Source organism: Argopecten irradians, chromosome 7 (assembly GCF_041381155.1).
Source record: "Argopecten irradians isolate NY chromosome 7, Ai_NY, whole genome shotgun sequence".
In the NCBI taxonomy this organism is placed as follows: Eukaryota; Metazoa; Mollusca; class Bivalvia; order Pectinida; family Pectinidae; genus Argopecten; species Argopecten irradians.
Window position 1 is genome coordinate 3,756,601 of NC_091140.1, and position 27,523 is coordinate 3,784,123.

A 27,523-nucleotide genomic window follows, 5' to 3' on the forward strand; every position below is an offset into this window, starting at 1 on the left:
AAGGAACAATGACCTTGAGGGACATCATACACAAGGAACAATGACCTTGAGGGACATCATACAAAAGGAACAATGACCTTTAAGGATATAATACACAATGAACAATGACTTTGAGGGACATCATACACAAGGAACAATGACCTTGAGGGACATCATACAAAAGGAACAATGACCTTTAAGGATATCATACACAATGAACAAATAAAATTCAATGCCATGTAGATTGTTTATTTTACAAATCAGTACAATGTACATTATTTCCTTTGACAACATATTAAAATGTCTATATTTGGTATAAAAATTACATCATTCAAATTAAAATCAATAAATTCATAATTGACAAATAAAATCATAAAAACAGCTCAGTCAGACAATTGTCTATAAAGAGGATGAAGTAACTTTATCACACGGATAGTTATACTCCCATGTTATCCTTAAATAGATCCTAAATAGGACATTACAAATCAATTATTTTGGCATTGTCCTGTATTTATGTAACACACATTACAGAATTATAGTTACCAAGTGACCATTCATTGTCACAGAATGTATAAATCATTGATTAACACTTATACATTAGTATACCATGTTGGTACGGCATCCACATTCTTGTATCTCTGTATAAGATACCTTAGAATGCTGCTATTATCACCTCAAGGAAGAGACCAGCTACAACAGCTAAAGGTAATCTAGCTGTTAAGGGGCACAAAACAAACAAGACAATTTGATAAATTTCAGTTACATATCATATGTGCCATGATACTCCAGTGCCTTATATACTTATTTTCTCAAATTTAAGACAAAGGTATAATGTAGGTCGCAGTGACTTGATTCTGATACATGTGCCACAATCCAAATCCAGAAGGACCAATATACCCAGTATAAATTTAAACTTTCAGTATCTTATCAAATAGTAGTTACATTCTGAAGTTTTTTCCCAATGGTGGTTAGATATGAAAATCTATATCACAGTGACTTGGTTCTGGTACACGACATATCTCACCTGGGTGACTCCATATACCCAATCCTGTATTGTATGGGTAAAGCCATTTTAATTTACAGGATCAATATCTCCTATACATTTTTCCGGAGGTTAAATTGTGTCGTACACTAATTCCTATGATTCTTTAAGCTATAATTCTTATGTACGTCAATGCATTCCTAAATATTTTGCTGGTTTTTAAAATTTATGGGTTTCAGTGAATATAGTGAAAATAACCCCCTCCCCTCTGTGACCTTATTTTGGTATGATAATTCACATCTCACAAGGTGGACCCACACAGCAAGAGTGAACTTCCAATGCCTTATTGCTTAGGAGTTAAGAGGCGGACATGATAATGATCAGACAGAATGACATGTCATTTTAAAGTCCTTCCCAGATCTCAGTATATAACTTACAATCAAGGAAGTATAGCACTGCATTTCTGTAACAAGTTAACGGTCCAAGAGACTGACATATAGCACTGTGGGTTGTAAAGGCAGAATTTCTAAATGTGACAATCTAAATCATGTCCGTGTTAAGGAGGTGTTGAAGTTGTGCCTTTTCTGCCTTTGACCTAACTGGTACCCTCAGAGACTATCTACTAACACTTTGAGCTTTATAAGTTGACTCAGTGTTTAGGAGGGGTGGGGGTTGTGCGTTTCTTGCTCTTGGGTTTGCTGACGGCCCCGGTGACTAACTGTTGAGGCTGCTGTGGTTTGAGTTGTATGGGATGTAGCTGTAGTGGCTGTTGTTTGTTAAATGTCAGCTGTGTGGCCTGGAGCTGCATCAAGTGTTGTGGCTGGATTGTCGCCCCCGGTGCCTGACCCGGCTTTAACTGGGACAGTGTTGCCACCTGGTGACCAGTAAGGTTCTGGGCAGATAACACACCTGAAATAGAGAGACAAGAAACTAAAAGAATTATCATGATATATATAAAATATCATTATCAAACGATTGCTAACTCTGTAAATTATCTGTACTAACGTCAATCAATAATGAAAAGACACAACTACAACACAACTAAGCTGTTGACTTACCTGTGGTTAGTATAGAGACAACCACTTTAGCATCACTAAGTTGTTGACTTACCTGTGGTCGGTATAGAGACGGCCACTTTAGCACCACTAAGCTGTTGGCCAGTCTGTTGAGATGTCAGACTAGCTGTTCCTGTTTTCAGTGGTGGCCTTTGTTGCTGTAGTCCCAAAAGCTGTATCCCACCATGCTGGCCTTGAATCTGAAATGAAAAGTTGTATTTGTTGAAGAGAACATAATTTCAACATCAGTTCAGTATTCTGTTTGAAATTACAATTATATTCGCTCCGCAATGAGTAGACATACATTATTGTTAAGCAGGAAGGTTCATATATAATATCTGTCCCTGACTTACCTGTAGCAGTGGTAAGGTGGTAGGTACCCTGATACCTGTCCCTGACTTACCTGTACCAGTGCTAAGGTGGTAGGTACCCTGATACCTGTAGCAGTGGTAAGGTGGTAGGTGCCCTGATACCTGTCCCTGACTTACCTGTAGCAGTGGTAAGGTGGTAGGTACCCTGATACCTGTCCCTGACTTACCTGTAGCAGTGCTAAGGTGGTAGGTACCCTGATACCTGTCCCTGACTTACCTGTAGCAGTGGTAAGGTGGTAGGTGCCCTGATACCTGTCCCTGACTTACCTGTAGCAGTGGTAAGGTGGAAGGTACCCTGATACCTGTCCCTGACTTACCTGTAGCAGTGGTAAGGTGGTAGGTGCCCTGATACCTGTCCCTGACTTACCTGTAGCAGTGGTAATGTGGTAGGTGCCCTGATTCCAGTCCCTGACTTACCTGTAGTAGTGGTAAGGTGGTAGGTGCCCTGATACCTGTCCCTGACTTACCTGTAGCAGTGGTAATGTGGTAGGTGCCCTGATACCTGTCCCTGACTTACCTGTAGCAGTGGTAAGGTGGTAGGTACCCTGATTCCAGTCCCTGACTTACCTGTAGCAGTGGTAATGTGGTAGGTACCCTGATTCCAGTCCCTGACTTACCTGTAGCCGTGGTAATGTGGTAGGTGCCCTGATACCTGTCCCTGACTTACCTGTAGCAGTGGTAATGTGGTAGGTGCCCTGATACCTGTCCCTGACTTACCTGTAGTAGTGGTAAGGTGGTAGGTGCCCTGATACCTGTCCCTGACTTACCTGTAGCAGTGGTAATGTGGTAGGTGCCCTGATACCTGTCCCTGACTTACCTGTAGCAGTGGTAAGGTGGTAGGTACCCTGATTCCAGTCCCTGACTTACCTGTAGCAGTGGTAATGTGGTAGGTACCCTGATACCTGTCCCTGACTTACCTGTAGCCGTGGTAATGTGGTAGGTGCCCTGATACCTGTCCCTGACTTACCTGTAGCAGTGGTAATGTGTGGTAGGTGCCCTGATACCTGTCCCTGACTTACCTGTCCTGTAGTGGTAAGGTGGTAGGTGCCCTGATACCTGTCCCTGACTTACCTGTAGTAGTGGTAAGGTGGTAGGTGCCCTGATACCTGTCCCTGACTTACCTGTAGCAGTGGTAAGGTGGTAGGTACCCTGATACCTGTCCCTGACTTACCTGTAGCAGTGGTAAGGTGGTAGGTACCCTGATACCTGTCCCTGACTTACCTGTAGTAGTGGTAAGGTGGTAGGTGCCCTGATACCTGTCCCTGACTTACCTGTAGTCGTGGTAATGTGGTAGGTGCCCTGATACCTGTCCCTGACTTACTGTAGGTGGTAAGGTAGGTCCCTGATACCTGTCCCTGACTTACCTGTAGCAGTGGTAAGAAGGTGGTAGGTACCCTGACACCTGTCCCTGACTTACCTGTAGGTAAGGTAGGTCCCTGATACCTGTCCCTGACTTACCTGTAGCAGTGGTAAGGTGGTAGGTGCCCTGATACCTGTCCCTGACTTACCTGTAGCAGTGGTAAGGTGGTAGGTGCCCTGATACCTGTCCCTGACTTACCTGTAGCAGTGGTAAGGTGGTAGGTGCCCTGATACCTGTCCCTGACTTACCTGTAGCAGTGGTAAGGTGGTAGGTGCCCTGATACCTGTCCCTGACTTACCTGTAGCAGTGGTAAGGTGGTAGGTGCCCTGATACCTGTCCATGATTTACCTGTAGCAGTGGTAAGGTGGCAGGTCCCTGATACCTGTCCCTGACTTACCTGTAGCAGTGGTAAGGTGGTAGGTGCCCTGATACCTGTCCCTGACTTACCTGTAGCAGTGGTAAGGTGGTAGGTGCCCTGATACCTGTCCCTGACTTAGCTGTAGCAGTGGTAAGGTGGTAGGTGCCCTTACCTGTCCCTGACTTACCTGTAGCAGTGCTAAGGTGGTAGGTACCCTGATACCTGTCCCTGACTTACCTGTAGTAGTGGTAAGGTGGTAGGTGCCCTGATACCTGTCCCTGACTTACCTGTAGCAGTGGTAAGGTGGTAGGTACCCTAATACCTATCCCTGACTTACCTGTAGCAGTGCTAAGGTGGTAGGTGCCCTGATTCCAGTCCCTGACTTACCTGTAGCAGTGCTAAGGTGGTAGGTGCCCTGATTCCAGTCCCTGACTTACCTGTAGTAGTGGTAAGGTGGTAGGTGGCCTTATACCTGTCCCTGACTTACCTGTCCCTCTGACTCAGTATTGTTAAGTGGGAAGGTTGATATATATTACCTGTCCCTGACTTACCTGTAGTAGTGGTAAGGTGGTAGGTGCCCTGATACCTGTCCCTGACTTACCTGTAGCAGTGGTAAGGTGGTAGGTGCCCCGATTCCAGTCCCTGACTTACCTGTAGTAGTGGTAAGGTGGTAGGTGCCCTGATACCTGTCCCTGACTTACCTGTAGCAGTGGTAATGTGGTAGGTGCCCTGATAGCCTGTCCCTGACTTACCTGTAGCAGATTGGTTAATGTGGTAGGGTGCCCCTAAACCTTTCCCTGAGGTCCACCTGTCCCTGACTTACCTGTAGCAGTGGTAAGGTGGTAGGTGCCCTGATTCCTGACTTACCTGTAGCAGTGGTAATGTGGTAGGTGCCCTGATACCAGTCCCTGACTTACCTGTAGCAGTGCTAAGGTGGTAGGTGCCCTGATACCTGTCCCTGACTTACCTGTAGCAGTGGTAAGGTGGTAGGTGCCCCGATTCCAGTCCCTGACTTACCTGTAGTAGTGGTAAGGTGGTAGGTGCCCTGATACCTGTCCCTGACTTACCTGTAGCAGTGGTAATGTGGTAGGTGCCCTGATACCTGTCCCTGACTTACCTGTAGCAGTGGTAAGGTGGTAGGTGCCCTGATACCTGTCCCTGACTTACCTGTAGCAGTTGTAAGGTGGTAGGTGCCCTGATACCTGTCCCTGACTTACCTGTAGTAGTGGTAAGGTGGTAGGTGCCCTGATACCTGTCCCTGACTTACCTGTAGCAGTGGTAAGGTGGTAGGTGCCCTGATACCTGTCCCTGACTTACCTGTAACAGTGGTAAGGTGGTAGGTGCCCTGATACCTGTCCCTGACTTACCTGTAGCAGTGGTAAGGTGGTAGGTGCCCTGATTCCTGTCCCTGACTTACCTGTAGAAGTGGTAAGGTTGTAGGTGCCCTGATTCCTGTCCCTGACTTACCTGTAACAGTGGTAAGGTGGTAGATGCCCTGATACCTGTCCCTGACTTACCTGTAGCAGTGGTAAGGTGGTAGGTGCCCTGATACCTGTCCCTGACTTACCTGTAGCAGTGGTAAGGTGGTAGGTGCCCTGATTCCAGTCCCTGACTTACCTGTAGCAGTGGTAATGTGGTAGGTACCCTGATACCTATCCCTGACTTACCTGTAGTAGTGATAAGGTGGTAGGTACCCTGATACCTGTCCCTGACTTACCTGTAGCAGTGGTAAGGTGGTAGGTGCCCTGATACCTGTCCCTGACTTACCTGTAGTAGTGGTAAGGTGGTAGGTGCCCTGATACCTGTCCCTGACTTACCTGTCCCTGACTCAGTATTGTTAAGTGGGAAGGTTGATAAATAATACCTGTCCCTGACTTACCTGTAGCAGTTTTAAGGTGGTAGGTGCCCTGATACCTGTCCCTGACTTACCTGTAGCAGTGGTAAGGTGGTAGGTGCCCTGATACCTGTCCCTGACTTACCTGTAGCAGTGGTAAGGTGGTAGGTGCCCTGATACCTGTCCCTGACTTACCTGTAGCAGTTGTAAGGTGGTAGGTGCCCTGATACCTGTCCCTGACTTACCTGTAGTAGTGATAAGGTGGTAGGTGCCCTGATACCTGTCCCTGACTTACCTGTAGCAGTGGTAAGGTGGTAAGTGCCCTGATACCTGTCCCTGACTTACCTGTAGCAGTGGTAAGGTGGTAGGTGCCCTGATACCTGTCCCTGACTTACCTGTAGCAGTGGTAAGGAGGTAGGTGCCCTGATTCCTGTCCCTGACTTACCTGTAGCAGTGGTAAAGTGGTAGGTGCCCTGATACCTGTCCCTGACTTACCTGTAGCAGTGGTAATGTGGTAGGTGCCCTGATACCTGTCCCTGACTTACCTGTAGCAGTGGTAATGTGGTAGGTGCCCTGATACCTGTCCCTGACTTACCTGTAGTAGTGGTAAGGTGGTATGTGCCCTGATACCAGTCCCTGACTTACCTGTAGCAGTGGTAATGTGGTAGGTGCCCTGATTCCAGTCCCTGCCTGCTGTTTGATATTTGACATGAAGGGCCCCAGACCAATCGAGCCGAGAGGAAGCGACAGCATACCAGTAGGTGGCAGCACTGAGGTAGGGTTGTTAGCAATACCTATCACACATGTTCAAGTGTAAATATACATTTAATTTCAAAGTATAAACATATACAATATAGTAATAGAAAGGCTTGCTTAATAGTCAGTCTAATCAAAACGTGTCAGTCATATGAGCCAATCAATTGTTTATACGGTCAATATTTTGCTGGGAAAGGACATGAATAAACAAGAGGCTTATGGGCCTTAACAGTCACCTGAGTTTGGATACAGGATGAAACAAAGACATGTAAGCACTATAAGGACTGTATATTGGCCAATTGGGCTCTTGAGTCAGTAAGTGATATCAGTTTTTAACCTTTTAATCAACATTTTGTATGAAGAATATTTGATTACATTACATCTGTTAATTTCCTATGAAAATTTAGCAAATAATGCTTATAAATGTGTTTTCCCTATGTAACCTATCGTAAATATGACCTCCTCCCCAGGGGAAAATCTGAGACCCCAGAACCATGAATTTCACAATTTTGGTAGAGGGCCTTGAGACTTTTCAATCTATGAAGAGTATTTGATTCTACCATATCTGCGAGTGGAGACACTTCCTATGAAAAATTTAGCAAATAATACTCATAAATGTTTTTTTCCCTACGTAAACTATAATAAATTTGACCCCCTCACCAGGGGAAAATCTTAGACCCCCAGGGCAATGATATTCACAATTTTGGTAGAAGGCCTTTGGGCCTTTTAATTGATGAAGAGTATACCTCATCTGGAGAAGGTTTTTGAAATTTTAGTCATTTGACCCCTTTGGACTCCTCCAACAGCCCTCTGGGCGGTGGGGACCATATAATTCTCAGATTTGATTGGCCTTATGCCTTAGAAGGTTTGTGCAAAATTTCATTGAATTTACCTCATCAGTTTTGGAGAAGAAGTCAAAAATGTAAATTGTTTACAAACACACGACGACAGACAAAAGGCAATTAGAATATGTCACCTGAGACAATAGGTCACCTGAGACTTCATCTCAGGTGACCTAATAAAAAATTATAGTAAACCTGACAATTGACTGTCAATTACCGAGTTATATATTATTGCGTTAGGATGCAATAATATTAGGTTCACACAAAACAATAATTGCGTTCACACGCAAAAGTATTGTGTTCGCATGAAATAATCATTGCTTTCACACGAAATAGTATTGCATTCGCACTCAATCATTTTTTTAATTTTTCATGTCCTTTCCTAGAGACCGTATAAAAGGCATGTTCACAAAGGTTAAATTCCGCGGTTCACCCTTTTTCTATATAATACTTTGAACTATTGTTCTTGGGTATTTTGATTAATTTTCGAATATTTTGCTGGTGTTTAGAATAAGCAGAAATAAACCACCCATAAAATTTAACCACTACACAGTAGTGACTGTAGGTTCCTTATTATAAGTCTTCAAACGTTTTTTCAATGAAAATCAGGAGTGCAACCTATACACCAGTGCGACTCATATGTGGACGAAAACCAAACTCAGACAATGTTTTGAAGGGACAAAATTTCTGAAAAAGGCCTGATTACCAATTTCCTGAAAATATTGTTCCAATAAATTTTATCAATAATATTTTAAATCCTTTGTTTGGTCAACAGGACACAAGAGAGTATAAACAAAATGTGTTTATAAACTTACCTGACGTGCGGCCTCCACTTGATGCTACTGTTGTCGTATTTGTGGTAGAACCAGGGTCAGTTACAGAAGGTATGGCTGTTACCATGGTAACCATTGTTTGGGCAATGGCACCTGATGATGTGGCCTGATAATCAAATGGACATCATTCATTTAACACAAAGTATAGATTGATTACTGCCATAAAGTAATATGCTAACTGTGAACATATATATATCTTGACACATTCAAATTTTAGTGCAAAAGCTTGACCAGGTGACCTCGACATTGAAGTGGTATTCCTGTACTGAGAATATCTAACTTACCTGTACAACAGCTGATGAAGTGACTACAGGTGTTACATTATCTAACTTACCTGTACAACAGATGATGAAGTGACTACAGGTGTTACATTATCTAACTTACCTGTACAACAGCTGATGAAGTGACTACAGGTGTTACATTATCTAACTTACCTGTACAACAGATGATGAAGTGATTACAGGTGTTAGATTATCTAACTTACCTGTACAACAGATGACGAGGTGACTACAGGTGTTAGATTATCTAACTTACCTGTACAACAGCTGATGAAGTGACTACAGGTGTTACATTATCTAACTTACCTGTACAACAGATGACGAGGTGACTATGGGTGTTACATTATCTAACTTACCTGTACAACAGATGACGAGGTGACTACAGGTGTTACATTATCTAACTTACCTGTACAACAGATGACGAGGTGACTATGGGTGTTACATTATCTAACTTACCTGTACAACAGATGATGAAGTGACTACAGGTGTTACATTATCTAACTTACCTGTACAACAGATGACGAGGTGACTATGGGTGTTACATTATCTAACTTACCTGTACAACAGCTGATGAAGTGACTACAGGTGATACAACATATGAAGAAAGTGACTACAGGTGTTACATTATCTAACTTACCTGTACAACAGATGATGAAGTGACTACAGGTGTTACATTATCTAACTTACCTGTACAACAGATGACGAGGTGACTGGGTGTTACATTATCTAACTTACCTGTACAACAGATGACGACTATGGGTGTTACATTATCTAACTTACCTGTACAACAGATGACGAGGTGACTACAGGTGTTACATTATCTAACTTACCTGTACAACAGATGACGAGGTGACTACAGGTGTTACATTATCTAACTTACCTGTACAACAGATGACGAGGTGACTACAGGTGTTACATCATCTAACTTACCTGTACAACAGATGATGAAGTGACTACAGGTGTTACATTATCTAACTTACCTGTACAACATATGAAGAAAGTGACTACAGGTGTTACATTATCTAACTTACCTGTACAACAGATGATGAAGTGACTACAGGTGTTACATTATCTAACTTACCTGTACAACAGATGACTACAGTGGTACAACAGATGACAAGTGGGTGTTACATTATTTAACTTACCTGTACAACAGATGACCAGGTGACTACAAGTGTTACATTATCTAACTTACCTGTACAACAGATGACGAGGTGACTACAGGTGTTACATTATCTAACTTACCTGTACAACAGATGACGAGGTGACTACAGGTGTTACATTATCTAACTTACCTGTACAACAGATGACGAGGTGACTACAGGTGTTACATTATCTAACTTACCTGTACAACAGATGACGAGGTGACTACAGGTGTTACAATATCTAACTTACCTGTACAACAGATGATGAAGTGACTACAGGTGTTACAATATCTAACTTACCTGTACAACAGATGAGGTGACTACAGGTGTTACATATCTAACTTACCTGTACAACAGATGATGAAGTGACTACAGGTGTTACATTATCTAACTTACCTGTACAACAGATGACGAGGTGACTACAGTGTTACATATCTAACTTACCTGTACAACAGATGACGAGGTGACTACAGGTGTTACATTATCTAACTTACCTGTACAACAGATGACAGGTGACTACAGGTGTTACATTATTAACTTACCTGTAACAGATGACGAGGTGACTACAGGTGTTACATTATCTAACTTACCTGTACAACAGATGAGAGTGACTACAGGTGTTACATTATCTAACTTACCTGTACAACAGATGACGAGGTGACTACAGGTGTTACATTATAACTTACCTGTGACAGGTGACTACAGGTGTTACATTATCTAACTTACCTGTACAACAGATGACGAGGTGACTACAGGTGTTACATTATCTAACTTACCTGTACAACAATGACGAGGTGACTACAGGTGTTACATTATCTAACTTACCTGTACAACAGATGACGAGTGACTACAGGTGTTACATTATCTAACTTACCTGTACAACAGATGACGAGGTGACTACAGGTGTTACAATATCTAACTTACCTGTACAACAGATGACGAGGTGACTACAGGTGTTACAATATCTAACTTACCTGTACAACAGATGACGAGGTGACTACAGGTGTTACAATATCTAACTTACCTCTACAACAGATGATGAAGTGACTACAGTTGTTACATTATCTAACTTACCTGTACAACAGCTGATGAAGTGACTACAGGTGTTACAATATCTAACTTACCTGTACAACAGATGACGAGGTGACTACAGGTGTTACATTATCTAACTTACCTGTACAACAGATGACGAGGTGACTATGGGTGTTACATTATCTAACTTACCTGTACAACAGATGATGAAGTGACTACAGGTGTTACAATATCTAACTTACCTGTACAACAGATGATGAAGTGACTACAGGTGTTACATTATCTAACTTACCTGTACAACAGATGACGAGGTGACTACAGGTGTTACAATATCTAACTTACCTGTACAACAGATGACGAGGTGACTACAGGTGTTACATTATCTAACTTACCTGTACAACAGATGACGAGGTGACTACAGGTGTTACAATATCTAACTTACCTGTACAACAGATGACGAGGTGACTATGGGTGTTACATTATCTAACTTACCTGTACAACAGATGACGAGGTGACTACAGGTGTTACATTATCTAACTTACCTGTACAACAGATGACGAGGTGACTACAGGTGTTACATTATCTAACTTACCTGTACAACAGATGACGAGTGACTACAGGTGTTACAATATCTAACTTACCTGTACAACAGATGACGAGGTGACTACAGGTGTTACATATACTAACTTACCTGTACAACAGATGACGAGTGACTACAGGTGTTACATTATCTAACTTACCTGTACAACAGATGACGAGGTGACTACAGGTGTTACAATATCTAACTTACCTGTACAACAGATGATGAAGTGACTACAGGTGTTACATTATCTAACTTACCTGTACAACAGATGATGAGTGACTACAGGTGTTACATATCTAACTTACCTGTACAACAGATGACGAGGTGACTACAGGTGTTACATTATCTAACTTACCTGTACAACAGATGACGAGGTGACTACAGGTGTTACATTATCTAACTTACCTGTACAACAGATGACGAGGTGACTACAGGTGTTACATTAATCTAACTTACCTGTACAATAGTACAGATGACGAGGTGACTACAGGTGTTACATTAACTAACTTACCTGTACAACATGATGAAGTGACTACAGGTGTTACATTATCTAACTTACCTGTACAACAGATGACGAGGTGACTACAGTGTTCATATCATCTTAAGACTACTGTACAACAGATGACGAGGTGACTACAGGTGTTACATTATCTAACTTACCTGTACAACAGATGACGAGGTGACTACAGGTGTTACATTATCTAACTTACCTGTACAACAGATGATGAAGTGACTACAGGTGTTACATTATCTAACTTACCTGTACAACAGATGATGAAGTGACTACAGGTGTTACATTATCTAACTTACCTGTACAACAGATGATGAAGTGACTACAGGTGTTACATTATCTAACTTACCTGTACAACAGATGATGAAGTGACTACAGGTGTTACATTATCTAACTTACCTGTACAACAGATGACGAGGTGACTACAGGTGTTACAATATCTAACTTACCTGTACAACAGATGACGAGGTGACTACAGGTGTTACATTATCTAACTTACCTGTACAAAAGATGACGAGGTGACTACAGATGTTACAATATCTAACTTACCTGTACAACAGATGACGAGGTGACTATGGGTGTTACATTATCTAACTTACCTGTACAACAGATGACGAGGTGACTACAGGTGTTACATTATCTAACTTACCTGTACAACAGATGATGAAGTGACTACAGGTGTTACATTATCTAACTTACCTGTACAACAGATGATGAAGTGACTACAGGTGTTACATTATCTAACTTACCTGTACAACAGATGACGAGGTGACTACAGGTGTTACATTATCTAACTTACCTGTACAACAGATGACGAGGTGACTACAGGTGTTACATTATCTAACTTACCTGTACAATAGCTGATGAAGTGACTACAGGTGTTACATTATCTAACTTACCTGTACAACAGATGACGAGGTGACTATGGGTGAAGATGTGGTTGTTGATGATGAGACAATGCCACTGGGTAATGAGCTGACAAATATACCGGTGTGATTCTGGAGTACGCCGGCGTTCGTGTTGATCAGACTGAGCGGTACCGGGATACTACCCCCAGGCACTGACAGAGACACCTGCATGTTCTGTAGACCCTGCAGGTTGGCGATATTCATTCCTTGTATCCCCGTAATATTCTGGATTATGTTGGACGGCAAACCGATATTGGCTATGTTAATGTTTGTGATTGGCTGTTGGTTTAGTGTTGGTTGACTAGTGCTGCCCTCTGTGGCTAGAATAGAGGATACAAGGTACATAATTATCTTACTACAAACAATACAATAATCATGTGTGGTATTTACTGACTTCATGGTTCTGGGAAGTTGTCTCTAATAAGTAGTAGACTTCTTTCTTTAATCAGATAAATGCTGCAATTTGTTCATCAAAATGATAATTTTATGAGTTCTGTGAAACTTCACTTGTATCAAAATCATTGCAGATAATTTTTTTTATTCAATCCATTATTTACTGAACTGCTCACCAACTGTTAAAAGTTTAATTAGTCTTTTTACTTATTATATTAAAAAAAGTTTGAATGGAATCAATAATGACATAACCCAAAGTCTCACTTTGTACAAAGGTGATGTTTCCAGCTTGCTGTAGACTTTGCTGCAGCTGTGCTATATTAGAGTTGTCTGCCCCTTGCTTTCTGCCCTGTACACTAGGGGTAGTGTTGGTCAGTGTGGTGTTGGGGGGAGGTGTGGGGGTGGGGATAGGAGTCTTCACACTGTGGACAGAGGTCACCGAGGTCAAACCAGGGGGAAACAGCTGACCAGCGACTACAAACAAAAAGTTAACAGTTACAGCGCCGTTACAATAAGTGTTCCTGTTTACATTCATTCACTCAATAGACATGTTGGCTGGTAGCTGATGTAGTAGGCTGGTAACAGATGCAGTAGATTAGATTTTAATTGGCATGTAACGAAGGCACTGATTGACTGAAGCATCGGCAGCCTGACTGATTGCCCCCCAACTGACAAGATCGCCGACAACATTGAGAAGTAGGCGGAGCCAGCAGATCTTTGATGTTCAAACCCAACTCTGTTGTACAAAGTGTTTGATCTTGTTGTGTACTATTTAATTGTTTACAATGTAAATATTCAATCACTGTATTCAAAATTGATTTTAGTATCAAATCTATGCATACATCTGGAATAGCATCCCCTACTAACATCCACGTATGTGCCAAAGCCGTGTTTTATTGGAATATATCTTGACAAGACATGATGGACGGTCGTACATTGTGACCGATTAGGTTTACCACACCTTGCGATAAAGTTATGATTAGTCAGAAGCAGGTATATCTTTTCCGTACAACTTCTGACTGACTTTTCAGCTACAATAGTAGCTCTTTCCATCATACTTCACTGAGTAGCGCTGATTCAGAGTCTATACATGAAGTAATTAAAATGTGATTTGTGTAATCTTTTGACATTATGAAGCTTATGATTCCGATCATCTTATGTATATATACTGCCTACTGGTACAGTACACGTTACTGATCTTGGTAATTGCCGACAGACGTTTCCAACTGTTTAGCTCCACCCCTACATTGAAGCGACAGCTAATGAGAGCTGCACTTACACAGCCTATTGAATGTCTTTGGCAAACTGACTAGCTACCATGCAAACTGACTAGCTACCAATCAACGGAACCACCTACTAGACTGGCCGCCACACGTACGCTTATTGTAACGGCGCTGTAATTATAACTCATTTCCAATTCATCAAAGACAATAAATGATTATGAGTATTTCACTCTATAAATATGAGACCAAAATTTCTTCCGTTAGGAGTCAATCAAACCTTTGAAATAAGTAAAAGAATAGATTACAACGAGAATTCTGCATCACATTTTGTTCCATCTGAAAATTTCTGTAGCTGAGCCTAAGATATGTTGCAATTGTTGATTTGTAGATCTTTAATCCAGCACACTTGTTGCGGTACAAGGCAACAAAATTGGATACAAGAAGGTTATAATGCCCTATGGCAAAACAAAATGTTTTGATCTTTGTTTTACTTGCCATAAAAAATATTCAGAATTTGTCTTTTATATATTTAACTCCCAAAAATGTAGAAAACAATATATTTTTAAAATCAATTTCAAGTCTAAATTTGGTAATATTTGCTCTGTTTTGAATCTGGCCTATTATTACTCGACAAATAGAATGACTAGCGAATGACACAACATAACCTAAGGGTTAGGGTTAGGGAAACAGCAGTAGCCAGGAGTAGATTAATAGAATCTTTCCCTACTAGAGGGTGTGACAACAAAATCACAACCCGAGCCAAGGGGTAATTCATGACAAGGCTCGGGTTGGACGTTCAGGAATTACCCCGAGGGTTGTGATTTTGTTGTCACACCCTCATAGTTAGGGAATGATTCTTTTTCTCCCACATACTAAAGAAAAAAGAGGAGATAATAGCCTAAACAGAAGCATTTTCACCGCGACATGAACATGGTTCCATCGTCTGCACGTCACTATTGATGACATCATTGACAATGCAGGCTACGGTCACTCCGCATGAAGTCATGACGACATGTAATTGACTTCAGGTTCTAAAGGTTATCGCGCGTAATATGTCATACCCTATGTGTTGACAGAGAAATCTCCCACAGCTAAAACCGGTGACAAATCAGTTAATGGTGGGAGAACTGTAAATTCTCATAGATGACTCACCTGTAGATGTGGGGGTCGATGCTGGACTCTGTTCTGGTGTGTTAGGAACAGACCTGTAACAATTAAATTTGAGATACAAATTAGGTAAATTTTCATCATAAGTCGTAATCAATAAGTTCTACATTTAAACATGTTTCTTCCACAAACATCTCTCTGTAAGTTTGTTTCAATTTACCTTTTGCTAACTCCATGGTGACCCGCTTTAGAACGAGACGATGGCTGTGATTGGTGGCCTGTTGGCTGTTTCTGTATGTTAAGCTGTAGCTGATTAGGAGCCTGGGAAGTGCTACCTGGGGCTGAAAGGAACAAAATTATGGTAACTAACATTATTTTCTTGTTATTTAAAATCCAGATCACACGAGAAATCTATTTCTTTCAGATGCTATGATAAATGTAAAGTGGTGTTGGAGATGTACTTACCTGCGGGAGCTATGGTCAGTGACAGCTGTATGGGTACATTTCTCTTGCCAGCCAGCAGACCAGCTGCCGTAGTCCCACCTTGGGGGTCTGGCTGTTAACAAAGAAAATGGTAAAATTGAACACAATTGGAATGGCTTTTGTATGTAAGAAAATTTTCTTAGTTTTTAAAAATTACTTGAATCTGTAAACAATATTATTTATTTGTTACATTTCATACGATAAAGCCATGTTTTGCAAGTATAATCACTTAACAAATGGATGAAAGATGAATGTGATCTGAATAAGGTTACAATGAGAATCCCTGTAGTTACCTAGACACGACAACAGTAAATCAAAGTATGATTACAATAAAAGGTACCTGTAGTTACCTAGACACAACAGTAAATCCAAGTATGATTACAATAAAAGGTACCTGTAGTTACCTAGACACGACAACAGTAAATCAAAATATGATTACAATAAAAGGTACCTGTAGTTACCTAGACACGACAACAGTAAATCAAAGTATGATTACAATAAAAGGTACCTGTAGTTACCTAGACACGACAACAGTAAATCAAAATATGATTACAATAAAAGGTACCTGTAGTTACCTAGACACGACAACAGTAAATCAAAGTATGATTACAATAAAAGGTACCTGTAGTTACCTAGACACGACAACAGTAAATCAAAGTATGATTACAATAAAAGGTACCTGTAGTTACCTAGACACGACAACAGTAAATCAAAGTATGATTACAATAAAAGGTACCTGTAGTTACCTAGACACGACAACAGTAAATCAAAGTATGATTAGCAAGAATTACGCGAAAGTGTCGCCTGCACAGCATCACAAAAAATAGCTATTTACAGTTGAAAATATTGATAATAATGAGGTGAAGTTATCAAATTATGTTACTCTTACAAACATTGATGGAATTTGACTAGTATAAAAGCACCCAGAGATCTTTTTAGTATAAAGCAATATACCAAATTTGGTTAAAAATGGAAAATGGACAATAACTACTAAAGTTATCGAGTGGAAACCATAGATTTATCTGTTTTGACGATTTTTAAGTCCCTAACTCTTGCAAATATTGACAGATTTTGAGCAGTATTGAACCCATCTAAGATCTCATTGATCTAAAGCAATATAACAAAGGACTAGATATGATAATGGCTCTTTTTGGCCCCTAAATCTACCAAATTTTAAATTAAGTATTTAGAAATTAAGTTGCCGCGTTTGAAATATTGAATACACCCCTGATAAAAACTTAATGATGTTTTTGTTGACAGAAAGTATGTTTTTGCTATATAACCATGGTAACTTTGCATAAATTATGCAAATTTGAAAATTTTGTCAATTTTGGCATATATTTTGATAGTTTTTCTTTTAAAAGCAATAGAGCGCATTCTAGAACAAACTTTATATTTTAAGAGAATTAGCAGACTCGAAAAATACATCATTTTGAGAAATATAAAGTTTGTTCTAGAATGCGCTCTATGTTAACTAGATGAAAAACTGCATAAAAAATGCCAATTTTGATGAAATTTTCACATTTTGCATAATTTATGCATAATAAAATGGTTGCCATGGCAACTAGAACTGCTATATTACCTTATAGCACTATCAAATATGTCCGGTATGTAGTTAATATTTGAAATGCAAGAATAACATCTTAAAATAACAGACTTTGAAAAATAGCGGATTTGGGGGCCATAGATGACCCTTACCATATCTAGTCCTTTGGTTGAAATCGGACCATAAATACTACAGTTATTGAGCGGAAACCATGGATTTATCTGTTTTGACGATTTTAAAGTCCCATAACTCTTGCAAATATTGATGGATTTTTACCAATATCAAGCTCATCCCAGAACTCATTGATATTAAGCAATATACCACATTTGGTTGAAATCAGACAATACTAAAATTATCGCACGGAAACTGTTTCCCCAGCGCTGACGCCGACATAGTGATATCTATGTGTCGCCCATGCGTTGCAGGCAACACAAAAATGTTCTGTATACATCAGAGTATGCACCTGTGCCGTCGTTAGTGTAGCTGTGACAGCCTGGCGACTCATCAGAGCCTGGGCGGCCGTGATTGTGATCCCTGGAGCGGATGTGGTTAGTGTAGTCTGTGTGTACTCTATATGAGGAGCCTGTCCAGGTTTCTGGGTCGTTATCTTCACAGCTCGCCGTCCCTCCTCAGTAAAGATCTCTTTAAACTGCTGTAGGTACCTACATCATGGGATTTATACATTTAGGTAAGACTGTTTTACTATAATACTATACACAGGTATTTATGAACAATTTATGAGGAGAGATATATTTAGTCCCTCACTGAATATTAAAATAAGTGTCTGAAGGTTTTTCTGTTAATTAAGCTATAACATTGATTATAAAAGCATTTCTATACACATTCATGACCGAACATGATTATAAAAGCATTTCTATACACATTCATGACCGAACATGATTATAAAAGCATTTCTATACACATTCATGACCGAACAAAGTATCTAAATTTAAAAAGTTCCAGTGATAAGTATCAATTTTGATAAAATTAAATGACAGCATGATGTATAGGTAACAGCATTTAAAACATGATGTTACTAACTCCAATAGATAAAACATGGTCTAGTATTGTATACCTAAGTTTCAGTAACAAGTATTATTGTGGGGTACGAGGACAAGGTGATCGTAGAAGAATGTTGTTCTCCTTATTTACTTACTTATCTACAACCATTTTGGTTCTCAAGTTGAACCTGCAAAATAATGGAATAAAATATATACAATCAAAACCATCCATAGTATTCTGTGAATAAACTAGAAATTAATGTCTGTCAGAAAACCTTTCAAAGGGCCCTGCTCCCCACAAATTTGATCCTTATAGCTAATACAGTAAAAACTGTGTACTGGCTCATTCCAGACCTCTTAAAAACTAAAATCATGATATTCTGTGTCCCTGTATATCAAACTGGGTATTTTTTGTTTTATTTTTTAATTTTGATCCTGTAAGGGGTCATGGTGTCCATCTTATATTTCTCAGGCAAAATTTTAACCGATAAATCTACTTTGGCGATAGAAGTTTCTCCAAAATAGCTGCTGTTGGATTATATCTACTTAGACAAGATTTTGCCAGTACGGCTAATGTGAACGTACGTGCAGGTTTTCCCACTGGAGTTCTCCTTGTAGTCATGGTCGAGGTACAGTGTACCGAAGTACATGTCATCAGACTTTCGTTTTCTGATACTCAGCCGAGCCAGTAACTTCTTCTCGGTGTTGATGTCTCTCTCCAGTGTAGTCTCCTCAACTAGTTCCTGAAAACAATGGAGGGGCATTGGTGTGTTATGTTGCCAAGATGTTCAATAATCTGCCTTATATAATATTATACTAATGAAAAGACCATTCAAAATGAATTTCTTTATACATAAAGTTTTATCGATATATATAAATCTTCCTAGTTACTTGGTTTGAAGCAGCATAAGAGGAATTGAAACCCAATGATAGTTCATTTGGTTGGACAGTTTAGCATTTGTTTTAGTGGGTAACCTTTTTTAAGGATGACTGTAAAAAATTACACAAAAGGCAAACTTTGACACACGTTTAAGTGATTCTACATATTTGATAGTATACATACCAATACATTGTTTGAAGTCATTTCTGGAGGATCCTGGGCTGTCGCATACTTCTCAACCTGTAAATCATCCACACATCAAATACAACCCAAACAAAAGTACTCCAGGACAAAATCAAAATGGTGATTTCTGTTATACAAATCAGATCAATCTGTATCAATATTTCTGTTGTACAAATCAGATCAATCTGTATCAATATTTCTGTTATACAAATCAGATCAATCTGTATCAATATTTCTGTTATACAAATCAGATCAATCTGTATCAATATTTCTGTTATACAAATCAGATCAATCTGTATCAATATTTCTGTTATACAAATCAGATCAATCTGTATCAATATTTCTGTTATACAAATCAGATCAATCTGTATCAATATTTTTGTGAGTTTTAAGAATGTGCACTCTTTAACAATTTCAGTTGAAAGTAATTTTATGTAATCAGTGATTTACAGGACTCGCCTAGACGAGTCCTGGGCCCGGCACCATTCAACTATTCTCAGACAGATATGATTTAAGTATATGATTTTCCACTGGCTTGAGGAAAAAATTTGTCTGAGAAAGTTTCATGGTTCCAGGTCCTGGACTCATGATTTTCTTGTGGGACTCACCAAAATTTTAAGAACCCTCTATATTTGTATTAGGATTCATCAAAATTGGGAAATTAGTCTTGACCTGCCTTAAAAATCCTACATAATTTTTGCTGTGTAAAAGCACTTCACTTGAATTGTAATTTTATAATATATCTATCAAAATATGAGAATTTATAGACTACATGTACTGTGTAGAACATGGACACGATACTTACATCAACTGTCTCTGGTACTGATAGCTGGACAGGTCTCTGCTGCCACATGTCAACTGACTGTAAAATACAACACCCCCCCTTGTTACTCCTAGTTACTATATACAAGTTACATATTACATTTTCTAGTTTCAACATTTTCCAAAAAACATTTATGACATCTAGTTGTCCTAGTCATGATAAAACTTAATTCTCCTGCTTTTAACATCACTATCATGATTAACGGACTGCAATGAAGTGAGCTGAGAAACTGATTAAAAGAGGAAACTGTAGAAACTGACAAGCACCCATGTGGTACGCCGTCAGCTTGTGACCATGTGGAGAATCATACCCTAACTGTGAAAGGAGATTTTGACAACTACACAACCTTGACAAATTAAAAGAGAGTAAATAATATAAAATATTTCAGAGTTAAACGTATTACCGGCTTCCCAATCTTTAAGTTGACATTAGGAGTGTGAGTTCGTGATTTCTTCTTCTGTAAGAAGTCCAGCAGACGAAGTTCTTTAGGTGCCGGGGCCTGGGCAAACTTTCTCTTTCTATTGACGGCAGCTTGGGTATATTTTTTAACAGATCTGAAAATAAAAATAAAAATTCCATCTCAATTGTTTTTTTTTTATATTACAAAGAGTATGTACCAGAATCCCAAATGAGGCAGCTGTTAGAAATGTTTCTATAATTTCCTAAAGTTCTGATATTTTTTACGGCTCTCTGTTTGTAATATACGTTCTGTTGGTCACATATTTTCAGGAGTAGATATGTTGTACCTGAGTATAAGCAACACGACTGATTTCCAATGTAAAAAAAGTCCCGCATTACATGCCAGAAATTTAATATGGTATTTCTTATATCACATTAGATATAGATTTTTATTTACGACCAAGCAATCGTTTGAATATACAAATGAAACCAAGATTTTCTTCTGCCATGTATATTAAAGCTTGTGCCATCAATCTTAAAGTTGTGACACTAAAAGAAAATAAATCTTAATTACCTTTTGAGTAAAGGAGTATTAAATTTCTTTTTATCATACTGTTGTTGGTTAGCTACTAATAATACTGAGGGGGAAGGGTCCAGACAGATAGGGTCCTCTGTAGCCAGTATTAACTGACTCTCCAAGGTCAAAAGGTCATCAGGGGTCCATCTATGGCCATCACTGGACAGATTGTAGATGTCCGATAACAGGGACTGGAAAGCAAACAAAGGAATTGGTCATTATACATACGGTGATCACAAAGTATAAGGGTATTGATTGTAATTCTCAAACTATTGGTAATTATTTTGTGCTGTGTAAAATGTCATTTTGAAAACTATTGAAATGTATATAACTGTTAAGTTTGTATAAATTACTAGGACTCATAGAGAACAGATGCTTTAAAGGCCCACTACCTTTCCGGAGCAAAAAATAAAGGTTCCTTAAAAACAATAGTAACATTAGAAAATACAAATCGATGGCATAAGATGAGGTAACAACACAAAACATATGCAAGATTTCAAGCGTAATATATGATAAATGTAGAAATTCATTTCGCTTTTTTGCCGTCTAGCGCAGTGATAGTCAACTACCGATCGGTATGTAGGACGACGGCGGGAAACATAAGACGACCCGCATTATGAAAATAAAAATTTTCTTTATTTTAATTTAATTCTTTAGAAGATGATGATTGGTGTCATATTAACGATAAGTTAATAACTTTTGCGACTCTACAAAATTATCGATCTCGTTTAACTTTTGCATTTTAAAAATTAAAAGCCGTTTCGGAAAGGTAGTGGGCAATTAAGATTTAAAGTGTTGACAGAATATATAGTTCACTGAATCTATTATTAAACACACCTGTATGATCATATCTTTCATATTAGCAGAGTTATACAAAGCAGTCAATCTCACCTGTTGAGAAGGTTTCAGCAGCACATACTGTGTGTCGTGTCCTCCATTAGCAGATCTACGGTAGTCTCTGACCTCCACTATAACACAGCCGCTATAGAACACATTTACCTGGAAAATCATACAGTAATTACAGATCTACGATAATCTCTGACCTCCACTATAACACAGCCGCTATAGAACACATTTACCTGGAAAATTATACAGTAATTATAGATCTACAGTAATCTCTGACCTCCACTATAACACAGCCACTATAGAACACATTTACCTGGAAAATCATACAGTAATTACAGATCTACGATAATCTCTGACCTCCACTATAACACAGCCGCTATAGAACACATTTACCTGGAAAATTATACAGTAATTATAGATCTACAGTAATCTCTGACCTCCACTATAACACAGCCACTATAGAACACATTTACCTGGAAAATCATACAGTAATTACAGATCTACGATAATCTCTGACCTCCACTATAACACAGCCGCTATAGAACACATTTACCTGGAAAATTATACAGTAGTTACAGATCTACGATAATCTCTGACCTCCACTATAACACAGCCACTATAGAACACATTTACCTGGAAAATTATACAGTAGTTACAGATCTACAGTTATCTGGAACCTCCACTATAACACAGCCACTATAGAACACATTTACCTGGAAAATTATACAGTAGTTACAGATCTACAGTAATCTCTGACCTCCACTATAACACAGCCGCTATAGAACACATTTACCTGGAAAATCATACAGTAATTACAGATCTACAGTAATCTCTGACCTCCACTATAACACAGCCACTATAGAACACATTTACCTGGAAAATCATACAGTAATTATAGATCTACGATAATCTCTGACCTCCACTATAACACAGCCGCTATAGAACACATTTACCTGGAAAATCATACAGTAGTTACAGATCTACGATAATCTCTGACCTCCACTATAACACAGCCGCTATAGAACACATTTACCTGGAAAATCATACAGTAATTACAGATCTACGATAATCTCTGACCTCCACTATAACACAGCCGCTATAGAACACATTTACCTGGAAAATTATACAGTAATTACAGATCTACGATAATCTCTGACCTCCACTATAACACAGCCGCTATAGAACACATTTACCTGGAAAATTATACAGTAATTATAGATCTACGATAATCTCTGACCTCCACTATAACACAGCCGCTATAGAATACATTTAGCTGGAAAATTATACAGTAGTTACAGATCTACGGTAATCTTGGACATCCACAAGGACACAACCAGATCTTGATAATCCAGAACTTCTAGTCAAAATACAATATTATCATTCATACATGTCCCAACTGCAGTTCCACAGTGACCACATATATATGGCTGAAGGAGGTAGTCAGGTGGTTTTTGAATAATACTTGAGATCAATTTTATTTTATTGACTGAAAGTATTCAGTTTTTCTCTTAACATTTAATATTAAGTAGGTAATCCACTCAATAGAACGTACAAAACACAAATACCTTATCACTGTAAAAAACAACAATTTCAGCTATTTTGACATTGTAATGATCTTTGTTGAACTGTATAGCCTACCTGAGCCCGCTCCAACAGGTCCACCAGAAATGGGGGCAACTGAAATGTGAAGTCGACAACAGTTGGTTTATATAACAAATAATTATACACATCGTAAATCAATTCTGTTTGAATTGAATCTACCTTACATCAATGTGAATATCACTTATATGATGACTTAACATGCTTACTACAAATCTGCTTTTCTCTGGTACAAATAATTACACCAAAAGATCTTTATATATATAAAGTACCACCAATGTTGACATCTTATGCCATTTAACTTATCCAAACTTATTAAGACAGTAATAACCTACCTCAGATGCATCAATGTACTCCAGTAATTCTGATACCTACAATCAAATAAATATTTACAGTTATTTTTCTTCTTGGTGCTTTTAAGTTTTTTACCCCTGTGACTTCCAACTCATATTATCAAGAAATTTATTTTCATTCCAAACAATATATCTTGCACATCTTGTGTCATATTTATGCATTAAATGTCAATCAATATTCTGCATTCAACATCTCATTCTTTGTTTGATAAATAAATGTACATCATTGTTTTTTTCTTTGTTTATCTATTGGGCTCACTGCCAGGAACATTTTATCAAAAGTTCTCATTGTAGTAGATAAAGTTCTCATTGAAGTAGATTATAGTCCTAACAGAATAATCTTATTTCTTTCATACCTACGGGTGTAATACTGGCTGGTCTAGGGCAATACACTCATGTCGCCTGAGGCTGTATTCCATGGCTTCCCATGCAATAAAGCCTTGTGATGTCACGGCGTCACAAAATTAATATTTCCTCAGTAAAATTTTAACATTTTTTCCCACAAACTTGACTGGTTTTACTATAAAAGATGCAAACAATGGAATTTTTATTGAAAATATCACGTAATTTTAAAAATTGACTTTCAGCCATGGATTTCTTCTAATTTATTTGAAAATAGGGGGATATTATAGTTGTAAAATTGCAATAAAACGTCGAGGTATGAAAGGAAAATACTCTTTCATAAGTGGATATGAAGGATAGGGATATTCTACCCTCAGGATCACAAAATGTTGTAACAACCTCGGCAAGCCTCGGGTTTTACTACATTTTGTGACCCTTGGGTAGAATATCCCTATCCTTCATATCCACATATGAAATAGTCTTATAATACAGTAATACATCGTGGCATGATCAACGTCAGGTTGTCTGTGTAAGGATTATATAGGCCTTATAATCTCAAAGTGGCCATAGTTATACAAATTGAAAAGTTGTAAGCCTGATGAATTAACTGACTAAGCTATAAAGATATGTCAATCATGTCTGAATAAAAATTGTAATGGTTGTATTATTTACGATACCTCATAAGGTAATTTAAAAGTTTCTGATTCCACACCACTGCGTCCCCTGAGCATCAATGAGTAGCCCTCATTGCCTGGGTAAAGCTTTAGTATCAGACAGTTTAGGCCATCCCGTCTCACAAGCTTCGGTAGTAAGTTAGTGGCCCGGATCAGCTCCTGTAATATTCACTTCAATATTAAATACTGTATACAGTAAAATATGTTTCTAATAAACCACTGTGGACCAACAAAATTAAGTCATAATAAGCAGTCTGGTATTTATATATTACACACATCTTAAAAAACCTTGACTGGGAATGAGAAATACTATACTATAATCATACATTCATCAGAAACATGTCGATATAAACATATAGTTTACTGCATAAAACAAAATTTTCCTGACACAAGCAGATGTGTCATCTCTTAAAAAGTTATAATGAAATCAGTCCAGAGTTAACATTCACACAAACGATAATGTGATGTAATTATATGTCACGAGAGTAGACAATTGAGATTTGAAAAAAGTCAGTGAAACACAGTGCTGTTATGAAGCATTTGTTTATACAAAGCAGATAAAAATATTTCTTAAATGCCACTACATGCTCTTCGTCTCACATTATCATGACAGGGGCAGATAACTTACTGTGTCATCAGGCTGAGTTCCTGTCTCTTCTATATACAACTCCAACAGCTTCTGGTGGATAGACTTCCTATAAACAGATGAAGGGATTTTCCTACTACGTGTACATGAAATCAAGCTTTTATCTTTAGACTTATTATTATATTTATAAACACAACACATCACTTATACATCATCTCTTCTTGTTTTTACTGTGAATAACTTCACTGTTATTTTCACTTTTATTTTCCTACAGTGCAATATGTGCATACAGAACTGCATATAAGCAAATATATACATTAATAGCATTAAAATTCCACAACAAACATCAATAGTTTGGCTATGTAAGTTGTAGGTTGTATAATGATATCGCTGCTACATACCCTTTAGGGTTGCTGGAGATGGGCTTGGTTAAAAGCTGAGAAGGTTTCTGTTTGGCAGTTTCAATCAAGTACTGAAAGAAAAAAAAGATAATTCAATAAGTTATTTTACATATCAACTTCAGCTGGAAGTCACATCTAATCTTATTAAAAGCTTTTTGAAATCAAATAATTGTGTTTTGAAGTAAGATATAAGCGAAAACTGCCTTTCACATCAAATATTGAAGTCTATGACTCTATATGTACCATACCGTACTATATTTTACATAATAGTCAGTTTTCAGCTATATATCCCTAACTGAGAAGTGTTTTATTTCGAAGTTTATGCACTTAACATTTTAATGTTACTCATAGACTTTGTCATATCCAAGCTTTTGTTCAAATAAAATAATCAAACAAAATAAATAGTGTATTACCTCAGCATATTCTACATCCCTTTCCAGTTTGTCCATGATCAGCTACTGATACATAGTGATCGTTTCATTCTTGTATCATTTATCTGTTAATGTAATAATAAGGGACACTTGAGCACAATTAATTTCATATTGTATTCAACCCAATAAGCACCCATATCCCTACAAACTGCCCCTCTCCTATTTTAGGCTTCGTTTTAATTGCCGAGCAAAAGACCAAAAATATCATAACTGTATAGGTTTGCAATAATTTTGTTATTACCGGTAAATCATATTTCATATAAAATCAATTTGATTCATACAATAAGCTAGAAAGTTATGTATGCATGTGAAGATTTAAATACATGCTAATATGAGTCATTTGTTTTTAAAATGTTACTTAAAACATCCAAATTACCTCTAACAGATGTATCAGGTAGTTGCTTGGCATTACCGAGAAGATAATATTTTTAAACACAAAAGACTAATTATTATTAGCCAAGTAAAGTAAAGGTATTTCTAAACAATATTCTCGTGTTCATTATTAGCAGAACCATCTCAGACTGGAATTCCCTCCCACAGTCAAATGCATTCAACCCTTTGAGTCTGACTCTAGATCTGGGGAAGAAGAAGAAGCATCAAAAACATCTGCTAGCATGAAGAAGATATTGATGTAAACAAATGATGATAACTCGATTTCATTACAGACAGGGGATAAATATCGATTTTTTCCAACTTGAATACTTTGCATGAAATTGATGACTACGTTTCGGGCTTTTGTATTTGCGATGCTTTACCAAAAGCGTCTGAATCCTCGAGATTGTTTACCATTGATCAACTTCTCGCACCTGCCATTTTATTTTTAACACGAATCACTGTAGAATTTTCTCT

The 27,523-nt window shown here is 38.4% G+C and overlaps 1 protein-coding gene and 1 long non-coding RNA gene across 4 annotated transcripts in view; one reads left to right on the forward strand and one right to left on the reverse strand.

The window, feature by feature from the left end:
* LOC138327311 (uncharacterized) overlaps window positions 1–16,144 on the forward strand; it is a 76,761-nt gene extending 60,617 nt beyond the window's left edge. Inside the window, exon 3 of the long non-coding RNA XR_011209028.1 lies at window positions 15,975–16,144. This is a non-coding gene — a long non-coding RNA (uncharacterized lncRNA). The remainder of the gene's footprint in view (window positions 1–15,974) is intronic.
* Window positions 208–27,523, reverse strand: LOC138327309 (transcription factor SPT20 homolog). Of its 3 annotated transcripts, none has more exons than XM_069273295.1 (24): window positions 27,430–27,523; window positions 26,657–26,739; window positions 26,244–26,314; window positions 25,885–25,951; window positions 25,260–25,415; window positions 24,223–24,258; window positions 23,927–23,965; window positions 22,334–22,441; window positions 21,440–21,633; window positions 20,870–21,020; window positions 20,449–20,505; window positions 19,644–19,700; window positions 19,166–19,323; window positions 18,736–18,768; window positions 18,043–18,241; window positions 16,016–16,106; window positions 15,771–15,891; window positions 15,596–15,648; window positions 13,485–13,694; window positions 12,819–13,147; window positions 8,353–8,476; window positions 6,585–6,733; window positions 2,072–2,216; window positions 208–1,870 (listed from the first exon to the last, which is right to left on the reverse strand). In XM_069273295.1, exons 2-24 carry the CDS (start codon window positions 26,690–26,692, stop codon window positions 1,611–1,613), a joined length of 2,844 nt encoding a protein of 947 aa, XP_069129396.1. In that variant the 5' UTR covers window positions 26,693–26,739; window positions 27,430–27,523; the 3' UTR covers window positions 208–1,610. The 3 variants fall into 3 exon arrangements, with proteins under 3 accessions (XP_069129396.1, XP_069129397.1, XP_069129398.1); XM_069273296.1 differs by having other exon boundaries at window positions 27,461–27,499; XM_069273297.1 differs by lacking the exon at window positions 27,430–27,523 and adding an exon at window positions 27,051–27,164.